This window comes from Sturnira hondurensis, unplaced genomic scaffold (assembly GCF_014824575.4).
Source record: "Sturnira hondurensis isolate 20B ecotype Veracruz unplaced genomic scaffold, ASM1482457v3 Scaffold0002840, whole genome shotgun sequence".
In the NCBI taxonomy this organism is placed as follows: Eukaryota; Metazoa; Chordata; class Mammalia; order Chiroptera; family Phyllostomidae; genus Sturnira; species Sturnira hondurensis.
Window position 1 is genome coordinate 11,871,227 of NW_028075471.1, and position 13,217 is coordinate 11,884,443.

General features: G+C 42.4%; 1 protein-coding gene across 17 annotated transcripts in view; it reads right to left on the reverse strand.

Moving 5' to 3' along the window:
• The window catches only part of MAGI1 (membrane associated guanylate kinase, WW and PDZ domain containing 1), a 614,474-nt gene that overhangs the window by 16,057 nt on the left and 585,200 nt on the right, over positions 1 to 13,217 (reverse strand). For 7 of the 17 annotated variants that reach the window (XM_037040886.1, XM_037040893.1, XM_037040891.1 and 4 more), the window contains 5 exons: positions 13,066 to 13,149; positions 9,105 to 9,196; positions 6,923 to 7,115; positions 4,285 to 4,575; positions 1,199 to 1,402 (listed from right to left, as the gene is read on the reverse strand). In XM_037040886.1, coding sequence (XP_036896781.1) covers positions 1,199 to 1,402; positions 4,285 to 4,575; positions 6,923 to 7,115; positions 9,105 to 9,196; positions 13,066 to 13,149 — 864 coding nt within the window. The remainder of the gene's footprint in view (positions 1 to 1,198; positions 1,403 to 4,284; positions 4,576 to 6,922; positions 7,116 to 9,104; positions 9,197 to 13,065; positions 13,150 to 13,217) is intronic. The other 10 variants (XM_037040888.1, XM_037040895.1, XM_037040903.1 and 7 more) reach the window with 5 other exon arrangements.

Consider the following 13,217-nt stretch of genomic DNA (forward strand, 5'->3'; position numbering starts at 1 on the left):
TTCACATATAAGAACATTCATCTGGTGAATTATGTTTAGATAAATATCTCTAATTTTTAAAATTTTACACATCAGTGGCATAACATTTCTATCACACTAGCTCTATAAAACCATACTTCTTCTTGAGAAATACTGACTTCTAGAATGTATATTTTATTTTATCACATGCATAGCAAAAATGAAAAAAAGACATGGAAATATTTGGGGACAGGTAATCAGTTTCCTTCCAAGGGCCAAATCTACTTAAAATGAGGTAAATATTCAGGGCTTAATTCTCTGAAAAATCTATACTTAGTGACATTACTGAATCAACTTCATTTTCATTAAATATGAGTAATACAGTGGACACTGATATTTTTGGTTAGATAACTTTTGTGGGGGCACCTGCCCAGTGTACTGTAGGATGTTCAGAAACATCCCCGGGTCTACCCATTATACGCCACAAGCTCTCACTCCAGACAATGCCAAATATACCAGGGAGCGGGGGTGGGGTGGGGAGAACATCACCACTGCTGGAAAAGAACCAAAGATCTGACTTTAACCAACCAAACAAAGAAGAACAGGCAGTTTAATGTAGAGATAAACTGTAATTAAATAAAAATAGAGATGTAATTCCTTCTTCATTCATATGTAAAAATTAGAAACAAATCAAGGCTAAATAAAACCCTAAGACTCTCCAAATTAAATAAAAAATTAGATACATTCACTTATTCTGAAAAAGCAAAACAAAACAAAACCCCCACTGCTGGCTCTGCACTGTCATTGTGTAGACTTTATGATGTCACCATATTATTAAAATTACCATATTATACTGTATAATATGGTAATTTTTTAAAGAAAAACTCTTAGTGATTTCCAGATGGAACATCAGGAGGTCTCTACCACCTGTATTCAAACTATTGTATTCTTTTAAAGCCAAGGGCACCCAAACCAAAATCAACTGGGGAAAGTTGAAGACGTTCTGAAATGTTTGTATCTGCAGCAAGACAGGTATTAAGGGCTACAGGATGAAGTGGAGAGGGTGAGGTGAGGTTTGGTAACAATGGCTCACATCTGTTTGATGGGTATGCTCCCTTAGGGACGGACAAGGCTGCCTTAGATCAGTACTATTCAGTTACACAAACACGACTGATAAAGAGATCGTGAGACAGAGACATAGGAAAAAGAGACACAGAGAGACACAATAGGTATACTTTACCATCCCCAGGAATGATGCGGAGGGTAACTGTGTTTCCTGCTTCTTTGATTAGGTTGACAATGTCTGAATGGGACTTGTTGGTGATGGAACAGCCATTTACCGCCAAGATCCGGTCTCCTACTTTCAGCTTGCCACATCGGTCAGCAGGGCTCCCCTCAATAATCCGACCTATTTTGTGAGGCATAGCCACACATGCATTGCCTGCTTTGATATTGAGTTTTAATTTTTTTTTAAGTTATGTGGGAATACAGTACAGGGAGGAGAAAAAGGGTTGAGAAAGAGAAGGTTAAGTTGTTAATTAATTAAAGCATTAAGCAAATGTTATTAAAGGAGAGCTCTGCGTTGATGGTCAAAACATTGGCAACACTCAAGGCATCCATGTACAAAGCTACTGCCCTCACGTGCAGTTCTCCCCTGACTCCAGGGGAAAACCCCAGTGCTCCTACTTAAATCAGTTATAAAATTTGGGATACTTAGCGACTTCAAAGATTCTGAAGAGCCCCAAGATAACTTGCCATTGGCTTACTCTGGGACTGCAAATGTGAAACCCAGAGCTGGGACGATGCTTCACGCATTCTGTGTTTGGGTCACTTCCCTGCTGCCAGCTGTTGTTTAAGCTTTTGCCAATGTTTTGTTCCTTCTCCATTTAGAAAAATAATCACTGGGAGTCTGGTGAGGCATGAGAGTCTGCTAGCAACAGAAATTCCATCTGAAAACACCTACTGGACAAACGCTTAAACTTCCTGCCTTCTAGCCAGGATGAGGAAAGCTTTAGAAAACTAGAGAAGAGCCAAGAAAGCCCCCAAGCCTGACACCTACTTTTGCTTTTATGACCCTTGATCAACCAGCCTACCTTGTGTACTTCCAAGGGTAGGGCCCAAACGGCTCAGGAGCTCTGACATCATCCTCTATCCTCCCGAAAAGCTCAAAAGAATATAAAAATCTAGTTCCTACTCACACTGGAGGCCGTGTTCCAAAGCTAGGTTCAAATCATTCCTGAGCAGTTTTCCTTTAATCATTTCCTTTCACATGGTCAGTTACTACCCACCTATAATACTAAAAACCAGGGAGAGTGCATTTGAAGAGGCAGGTTTATTGTGCACGTTGAGGGATCCCATGTGGTTGATAACAATGTCTCAACCAAGAGACATTGATACCTTCTAAGAGAGGTGGAAAATTGGCCTTGCAGAAGGACACAGAGTTTTCAGCTAACTGTGTGTTAGTTTCCAAGTTTCTCACACACATTCACCGATGTGGGGACTTTGTCTCTCTGGGGACTGTGCAGACAGTGCTGCAGTCGAGCCACCCTTGGGAAAGGGTAACGAAGTTAACGTGGACGACACGGAAACTGAGTGGGGTCTTCCAGCACAATTTGGACCTTGAGGATAAAATGTACGGGAAAATACACTGTAATTCATTTGAATTTCAGTGTATTTGCCCGAGTTTTTATTATTAGATGTAACATGATGGCAAAAGAATTATTTTAAAAGGAAGTTACACTTTTTCCCCTGAATCTAACAAGCAGGTGTGGTGGAAAGTTTCATACTCAAAGTCAAGGTCTTAAGTTTAGCCCATCTCCAAGGACAACCCAAATGAGAAGGGTATCAAACAGCAGGTATGCAGAAAGCTCTGCCTAGCTTGAAACAGAAGTCTCATGCAAGGTATTAGGGACAGTTTAATTCATTCATTGTAAGAACCAGAGGAAAACAATCAAAGACCAATGGTGAGTGAAGACATTCAATATTCATTAAATAGCACATAGCCTCCCACCTCCTGACATACCTGCTTCTTCCTTCTAAAAAGTGAAACTGAGAATTCTGAAATCCTAAGAACATTAAAGGGTGCATGGGGACACTCACTTGGGAGTTCTCACACCCCCTGCCTTTCTTTTTATTTTTAAATTAAGCAGAAGAGTCTCCAAGATTATTTTAAAAACAAAAGCTCCTTGCTTTGATGTCATGTCACCTACCCGAGGATTATTAAAGTAGCTCGCAAAAGCAATGTTAGTAACGGGGACTTGTTACTGCAGCCACACATGCACAGACCTGCTGACTCACTGTCTCCTTGTGGATAAGCCTTAGGGCAAATAGCGTTAGCAGGAAGCAGCAGACAGAGGCAAGGGTGTTCTCCAGAAGCAGAAAGCTAAAGGGACGGAACTTGTGGCTGAACTCAGCCAGCAAGTGCCCTGGGCCACTGGTCCTCAGACTCCTGGGTAAGTCATTTGGGGACAGAGCTGAGGTACACTTCAAAGCCTGCACAACCCTTCCCGCCTCCCATTATATCAGCAAATATGCTTGGGGAATAACAAATGACTTTTGATCCAATGAAGAATGTGGATCATTCTTAGACTACATATTTATAATCCATTCAATTGGAAACAGATTCATAGATTAGTAGTTCTTGGAATCATCTGCTTTCCTCCTTGTGTCTGCTGGTGCACCCATCAGAGAGTTAACCTTCTGAGAGGGTGACAACTGTGTTTCTCTATACTCTGCTGAAATCCCTAACACGTGGATGAGACGGGGAAATCGCCCTTGTTAGAATTCATGGGCAATGAAGACGAATGACTCTCAGATTTCAATTAGACTCCTAATCAGGTGACAGTAAAATACTATTTAAAATTAAAGTTAAAAATTTCAGATGGGGATAGAGTAGGAAAAGGACACAGTGGAAAGGGCATTTCATATACTACTGTTATTGCTTACAGTTGATTTTTCCTAAGGGTATTTTTTATAGCCATATGTTTCTTTTAAAAACTCTCAGGCTTTCTAATGCTACTGCTATCAATGCTATCTCACCCAGGACCTTACAAAAGGTTTTCCCTGGCAGGAATATCTCATTCTCTATGCTGTCAAGGGGTTGTTCTGCAAATTTGGTGCAGATTACACGTGTGCTTTAGGTTGCTGCGTGGGTGTTTACAGGTGTTCAGATTGGCTGCTAAATGGTTACCAAAAAACCCCTTCGACCTCTAGGAGGGAAAAAGCTACCAAATAAACTGCACCCCCAATTAACACTTTAATGACCTGAAGCAAAAAGCAGGGAAGCATTTCTGTTAATGACACTGGGGAAGAGCTGCCAGCACTCACCGAAGGTCGTGCCTGCCTCAGGCCGGCTCACTGAGGACACTATGACGAAGCCGAAGCCCTCGCTGTCCCCGCGCCGGATCTCCACGTCGTAGGGCTGCAGCGCACTCACCACACCGCTGCCCCCTCCCCCGCCACTGCCGATGCCGCTGGTGCTGCCGCTGCCTGAGCTCACCGTGTTCAGGGAGTTCTGGCTGCCCTGTGGGGTGCGCTTGTCCTCGGTCAGGGAGGTGGGCTGTGTGCTGCTGTGGTGGGAAGAGGCTGGCGAGGGCACCTCCGTCTCTGCTTTGGGGGCTGTGCAAACGAGAAATGTACCTCTCAGTAACCTGGCTGAGCTCAGCGCATGCCGCCCATCCTTCCTCCTCCTCTCCCAACTGTACATGGGCAAGAGGTCAGGAGGTTCACACGGCCTCAAAGAACACTGAAGAATTTCAAACAGCTTCTTGGGGAAAGTATTTACTTCTCCGTATTTACTGACATTGACCCACGGAAAAATGCCAAAAAGGACAGCTGAATCGTTGCTCATCAACAGCGCACTAATGGGTCAATATCCACACCCCGACTCCAGCTGCAGCACTCTGAAGTGTCCCCGGGTGCAAATCAGAGGCAACCCAGAGGAAGTGCAGGTGTGGCCCACACCAAGGACGACCCCCATCCTTGCCTCAGAGAAGGGCCCAGGGTGGCACATTAATATTGTCTCAGCCTACTCAGCTTTCCAAACAGTTTCTGCTTTTGAGTTTTCCATCAGGCAAGAGATTGTAAATTGACAGTACCGTTGAGGTTGCCATCCTGTGGGAAATCTAACACCTGTCAGAGGTATACTTCCTAGTTTTCAGGTGTCAATTATCTGCGCTGATCACACACTGGATCCCTCAGCCTCTCTCAGCATTCCCATTTTATAAAGTCCCAGTTTGATGGATTTGTCAGGTGACAGGGCCAAACACTCCTAAACCGCCACAATAGCTGGTGGTACCAATTTATGTTTCATGCCAAAAACAAAATGTGTTGTGCACAGCTTTTGGATAAGACTACATTTATTCAAGAAATCGTGCCCTTTCCTAGAATCCTTCTTTATTGTAGTGAAATAGAAACGTAAAATTTATCCTTTTAAGTATTTTTAAGTGTACAGTTCAGTGGCATTAAGCAGTCACACTGTTGTGCAACCATCACCATTATCATCTCCAGAACTCTGTCACCACCTTCCAAAACTGAAACTCTGTACCCATTAGAGGCCAATGACTCTTTCCCTCTCCCCTAGCTTCTGGCAAACACCATCCTACTTTCTGACTCTATAAATCTGAGTGTCCTAGGTGCCACACGAAAGTTGAATTATGTAACATTTGCATTTTTGTGACTAGTTTGTCTCTTCATTGATTTAATATCTTTGACTCAAAGCTAAACACCCCAAATATTTAAGATTTTAAAAATAACTCTGGAATAGACAAAAATCACATTGCTCTACTATTTTTACTTAGGCCAGTGAAGTTAAAACGTTTTCATCACATCTTAAAAGCTACTTGTGACTGACTGCTTCTGGTGGCATGGAATACTATTTGCAGAAAGATTCTGAGACCACAAGTGAGCACGAGGGATCTAACAGATTAACACTGTTTCCCCTAGCTGCAGGAGGCAGGACTCACACTATAACCTGACATTTCATTCTGTAATGAATTATACACCATTTAAATGACTTATACTAGTTTTTTTTTTGGACAGGGTGCCAGTTGATTTTATCTGATAAGTATTTGTTCGACTAATATTAAAACTACAGAGAATTCATACTATTTCATATCACAGTTCCTCAGTAACTCAACCGATACAACACTGCTTATGCAGCCTCCTGGGTTCTGTCTTGGACATTTGGAGGTGGGGGCTGCAGACAACGGTTGACCACCAACAGCGTGCTTTCAGGAAGCTGGTGAGTGAGTGGCAAGGACTGACACACGGTCTTGAACTGGCAGATTCTGATACAGGAGTAAACCCTGACTCACAAGAATGGCAAGAAGGGAATGCCAAAATGTGGAGGCATTTGGAGGAAGGGGGACTCTCTGAGGGTGTCACAGAGAAGGTTATATTTGAGTTGGGCTGGAAAGGATATGTCGTATTCTGAGAACTCAAGTACTTGGAAGCTTGTAGGAGGAATGAATTCAGTATGACCTAGAAAGGGGCAGCTTTATACCTTTCTTACAGAGGAGAAAAAAACCTTGCATTAATAAATATTACTGTCAACAACAGAGTAATACATTTTTATGAGCTTATTTTGTGTTACAAACCTAATTTTTCTTCTCTTAATTTGAAGTTACAGTGCTCCTGCCTGTCACAGTGAGCTCTTTTGTTGAAAGTTATCATCAGATGAAGAGGACGGTGAGGCTGTAGCTGGCAAGGTGCGGAGGGAAGGAATATAGTTCCAACTAACCTTCTCCTAGAAGTCTCTGCTGAACAGGTACAGACGGCACACTGAAGTACTTTTGAGTGACAGTAGTTTTGCAGAGTTTGGGAGAAACAAACCATCTGGAAATGCTGAACTTAGTCACATTTGCAAACATTTGCTAAAACAGATGCTTCGGGAGGTAGATGCAGGAAGTGGTCCTTGTCTGTACATGAAGTGACAGTGCTCTGTCTGAAAGAATGAGAAACATACCTGAAAATACCACTTTACGCCGTACTGTGAGGTTGACATGGCCTTGCTTGGCGGCCTGTTGCATAAGCTGGACCACAAGCTGGTGTGATTTTCCAATTACTGGTGTCCCATCCACACAGATTAATTCATCCCCCGACCTGAGGCGGCCATCCGTATCAGCAGCACCCAGTGGTACGATGTGACCAATATAAATCTGTTGAGTAATTGGAGGATAGATTAAATGTTGACCTTTTGGTTTGCTATTATACTGACAGCCTTCACATCTCTGAGAACATTTTAATCCATTCATGCACTCATGTCTGCATCCATGCCAGAACCATTCACTGAGTGCCCACTGCATATTAGGCACTGTGTTAGTCCCACAACAGTTTTTACAAGGTGGGAAAAACAACTTTTTCTTATTTGGTTCCTTGGCACTTATCTGTGGTAACAATTCTCTTTTTCTCCTTTGCAGAAATAAGTCACTTTTGTTTGCAAAATCCTTGTTCCTTTTCTATCTACCTAAGGACCCCCCTTTCAGAAAACTGTGCTAATTATAATACTACTTTCTTTAAAATCAAGCACTGTGCGTTGCAATAGCAGATGCACAATAAATGCTGTTAAATAAAGCAATGAATCAAGCAAAGTCTGGTCTGACACTCCCATTTCTGTACTCCCGGCACTTGCACCCAAGAAGTCTTTATGTAGGGCCTTGCTGTTGCATTTACCAGTCACTAAACTTTAGTTGAAATATTTGTGCTTTCCTTGCCTTCCACTAGGTAATAATGCTATAGCTACCTTTGCATGACCTGTATCATTTACAAAGAACTTTGACAAAAAGATTGGTTACAAATATGGACTCTGGAATCAGACCCTTTCCAGTCCTTCCATTTACTAGCTCTATACTCTTGGGGAAGCTAATTAATCTTTTTGTGTACTCATTTGCTGATTTGAAACAGGGGGATAAATTCATGGATTTGAAGGATAAATGAGCGAATGTATGTTAAAAGCCTTTGGCATAGCATCTGGAACAGAGTAATTACTCAATTAATAATATTTTATTATGATGAGGAAATTAATACTTTTTTTTAGTTATCTTTCCCCTTTCAAAAGAATTCTGTGATATAATTCTAAATTCATTCTAAAGAGGAGGCCCAGAGAGGTTAAATGTCTCCTGATTCTTGTTTAGGATTCTTTCTCTTCTTTTGTAAAGAGAGGCGGGGTCCTACTTTCCCTAATCTCTCCAGACGCCTTGAGAAGTGCTCTCCCTGCTGATTCCACTCACTACACAAAGGCAGTGGCAAATCTGACAGAATTGGCCAAAGGATCAGGCCATTATTTTCTTAATTGATACCAATTCGTACTTTGCTTTTTGGTTTTATTTTCTTTGATGGGCACTTCAGATGTATTAGCTCCCTATTTTCACATATGTGAACATAAGGTTTTTAGAAAGGATCTAGTGAAACTGAGGGTCCTTATGTCTTTGATTAAATTTAGCTTTAAATCCTAGCTCTAGAAATCATCCCTGTGTGTCTAAACCCCTCGGAGACCCAGCCTTTCCCCCAGGTAGAAGAAGACAAGAGCCCAGACCTGACTAATCATCACAGGGTCTGGACTTCTGGTCCCATAAAGATAACATCTCAACCTAAGTTATGTTTCAGCTCCTGAGCCCTAAGTGGAACGATGCCCTGGCTATTTTCCCGTGAGACTAGACAGAGGGATGCCGGAACAGACCTCAGAGCTGTGCTCAAGACCTAAATAAATGATTTACTACCCTTACCCCACCTCCCACCAATCAGCTCCCAGAACGACCCTGAACCCCTAAGCCACGGTGTCTTGAGATTTTTCCCTATATAACCTGTATCCTACATGCCATCAGGGAGTTCGGCCTTTTGAATATTAGCTTCCCCTTCTCCCCACTGGTGCCATTCATGATAAAATACCCGGTCTTTCTGTACTGCAATTCTCAGGGTCTAGTGTCTGGCTCTGCTACCACCAGGTAGATGAACTCTGTAAGACTAGTCTCTTCCCTCAGGACAAAAACATCTCTGCACATTCTAAGGAAAAACCACCACTGCCTGAGATGAAGCAGTGCTCCACCTAGAGGGACTCCAATCACGGTCATTTGTTACTGCTGCCAATTTGCTTTGAAGTGTTAGAAAAGAACACTGGGAGCCGGAGGAAGGGGAGACGAAAGACTCACAGGTTCCCCTGGTTCATTTCCACCAAGAATCCTAAATCCAAACCCAGTCTCTTTTCTCCAGAGGAAGATATCCTGTTCTTGGTAATCTGGACCTAGAGAGGGCAGAAGGCAAAGAGAGATTACTCCTCTGATCAAAGCAATCATACTGCTAAGGTTACATACACAGTTACAGGACCAACACTGACGGTGTTGAGCACATGACAGTTTTCTAACACAGACAAGACAACATCAGAATCTGGATGTGAAGTAATGAGGATGCTGGGCAACAGTGAACAATGAGAATAGTCATGGAGTCCTAAGTTTTTTCAAAAGACTAAGCAACTGTTCGATAATTCCCAATCAAGACCAAGTCATGATCCCTGACTAAGCCAGAAATCAGCATTGACTGCTCTCCTCGGGACTGTTGCAAGGGGACTTAATTAAAATAATTATGTGCTGCTCTGCACTGTGGATGCCCGTGTCCAAGAGAGAGAGATGCCGAGTCAGAGCGACCTCTGAAGCAGGAGCTGGCTCAGAGGATTTAGGTGGCCCGTTAAGTAGCCTGATGTTATCGCAACTGGAAAACAGACAAAAAGGTTGCAGAAAAGTGCGTTCCCTTTAAAAAAAAGGATTACTTCTTTCTCCTTTGAAGTAATCAAGACCAGTAGTGCCAGTAATTTGATTTGTTAGATCATTTTTGCCAAAAAAAGGTTAGTCTTAAACATCCTAAAATTTCCAAATTTGCAAAGTTTACTACAGTTTCAGCACTATTACCAAAAAGTAGCCAGACTTCCATAGCCTAAGATTTATGGTGACAACAAAATCATAATGAGCCATACTTCATTGTTAAAATGACTGACTGCTTTACTCCTGAACTTGCCGTAGTGTTTCAACATTCAAAGTATTCGTTTATTATCAAATAACTTGATATTTCACTTTTAAAACTCAACAGTTCAGGGTTTAAATTTTTTTTAACCTCGTTTTATAAAAATAAAAGCAATTTTCATAAAAACATGCTTGCTGCACATGACATTGTTCTATATGCCATTGTTACTTAACTAAGGTAATAAAAGGGCTATTTCTATTTAATTCTTATTTAATATTTTCATAGATAGTGTTTTATAGTCTGCGAAGCGACATATCTTTTATTTAAAGAGAAAAATATAGTTTAGTGGCAGTGAATCTTAAAGCATTTCAAATACTGTTCTGCACACTTTCTGGTTTATTTAAGTTATTGGATTTTGGGCTGAAGCAGTGTATAGGCCTGAGAATTTAGCTCTTATCACCTCCAACTCTGTACGATAGAACAGGGGAGAAGGCAGTGGTGTTCACATTTCAAGCTAGTGAGAGATGTCCCTCTTCAGTGACTTGTTCACAAGCTTAAATGTATAGGGACTTAATGTACCAAGAAAAAAGCAGCTAAATAAACAGGTAAATACACATCAGAGAGGTTTGAATCTGGTATTTTGCTTGAGCTATCTTAATGCCATGGATTTCAACTGTGCTTTTTATCCAATGCTTTTTTATTGTAATTGCTGAGGCTAAGCTGTAAGACACCATGGGACACAGAGTTAAGCTACATCATGGCACTCCCAAAACACGATTTGAGAATGATATTTTCTTGAGCATATGAAGGTAGCAACATTTTCTTTCTGCCTGAGTAGCTGGCTAAAGGGTATTTACTCTAATGGACTCATTGAAGCTACAAATTAAATCAAGTTAGGTCTCCGTCTTCGTTTCACTCAAGCGGAGGATTATTACCAAAACAGGCTAAGGGGCTTCCCAGGCAACACCAGGGACCGGGTAGAGTCGGCCTGGGTCTGTGAACAAGGACGGGGACTCTGCAGACTGCAGCTCATCCATACCCATTTCCCCCAGCATCATTTAACCCAGGAACACTCGTCCTGCAATTGATACAGGGTGCAGCCAAGAGGGGGGCCCCCAAAAGGGATCTGGAATGGGGTCCAGAACTCAAGGTGTCTAGGAAATATTGGAGAGACATATAAGATGTCCTTCCCCCTTCCCCCACAGGTGTGACACATGGAGCAGGAACATGCAGGGCTGTTTTGTTCGGCCACAGCCTTGCAGCTTAATCCATGGCATGGTCGTTTAACATATCTATAGCCTTTGGTGGGTCACTTAGATATGTTAAATAGCTGTGGCCATGCTTGGAGCCAGGGGGATGGAAGTCACTCTTCCCAAGAGGTAACTGGGGGGCAGTTCCCCCAAGTTACAGGAATTACAGCACCTGTGTGGGAGCTTGGAGAAAACTGGCTCCAGGACATGGTGCCATACCTGCCCAGACTCATGATGGCAGCACAATAAACTTGGAATAATACGGGAATGCTGGCAGGCGTAACTGATTGTGGGAGGATTTGGAAATGGGGGTACAGAGGAAGATTGGTGTAGAGATTTAAACCCAAACACGGCAGCCATGTGAGAGAGAGCCACGCGCTTCTGGCAGAGTGAGGACCTCCTCTTGGCTCTGGTGGAAGAAATAACCATGCAGTTTTGGCCAGAGTGCAGACCCCTGCAGCTTTGGGGTGCTCCCTTTGGCCACGTGGCCTGGGAAGCAGGAAAGACTTTAACTGGAAAAATGGGTACAAAGAACTCTTGCCAGTAGACCATGAGAAGGTGCCACATGACTTTGGATTAATTAGAGATCCTGCTTGGGCAGCGACACAGCAGACAGTGGCAGGAGCCTGGATCCTGGACTTTTGCTTCTTTTCCTGAGTACCCTGAATTAGGGCAGGGGGAGAAGGAAGGGCTGTGTGTATAAGTGGATATCCTAAAGGACTTTGATATTTGAATGAAGACCTTAGATCACTACTTTAAGTCTGCATTAAATAAACATTTCCTTTCCTTTTCACAAATCTTTGGCATTGAGAGATGTCTTTCTGATTGGTGGCAGACAATTGAGCCCAGTAGGTGGTCTGGATGGTATGAGTATACCATCCTCCAGAGTCAGGGCCCTGTGTGTCTGTTCTGTAACACAATGACACCAAACGTAGCAAGTTTTTGCCTTGTACAGCTCAGTTAGGTATAAGCTAGCACAGTGTAGGTGGTTGTAGCCAATTGACTTCGGTTTATCATACAGATTAGTCCACAGGAAAAAAGCATTTGTTTTTCTCTATGGGAAAGGGCAAATTTATTAAAAAGCTTCCTGTTGAAAAACAAGAGGCCCAATGACACCAAGACTGTTGAGGACTCCAGTGATGAGCCAGAAAAACAGAGACACAAACACAATACACCAACACACAGAGATATTGCAAAGAAAGTCTTTCGGCACCTTAGCTTTGGCATTTTAACAGTTCTACTCTCCTTCCACCACCCAAATGCCAGGTGCACAAGCACGTGACCTGGGTGATAAATCGGTGCTGCCACGTAGAGAATTACAGAATTTCTTTTTTCTGCATCCTCAGCTGCCAGGGGCACTGAGGTTTCTAAAGTACTCCCCACACAGGGTTTGTTCTCTTCTTGATTTCAGGAAGATTCTATTATAATTACATTTTTAGGAAGGAGCAGGGTCGAACCGTCTTTCTGATGTTTTCATCACTTTGCTTTTCTTTTCAGTGAGGCTAAATAAAAAGGGCTAGGAAAACCTTGTCCAGCTTTCTCCACTTTTAAGCCCTTGCACAGGAGACAATCTCAGCAGTTCATCTACTTTGTTAATGCAAGCAACAATTCACTAAAGTGGTCAAAAGACTTCCTTTGATAATTAGAAAGAATGGAATCACCAGGTTTGCAGAGAAACCTCCCAGTGTCTCCATTACTACAGAACACACATTTTCAGACTTAGCAAAAACATGCCCATCACTTTTTATTTCATCTTTTCTTTGGTCCATGCCTGGTCCACAAGAATAGCAAAACGTTTTTGTTCATGGCATTCCTCTTTCTGAGTTTCTCCCCAGCCTCCCCCAGACGAATGGGAACATCAAACAGGATGGATATAATGAAGAAAAAAATTTCAGTGAATCCTTACTCTGACATTCTCCAAAATTCGTGGAATTGATTTCTCTCTCTCTTTCACCCTTGCTCAATCCCGATGCTGGAGAAGGTGACATAGCTGGAATATTAATTTCACAATTTTGCAAAGCTTAATGCATGTGCTTTCTCTTAGTTCATGTTAATTTC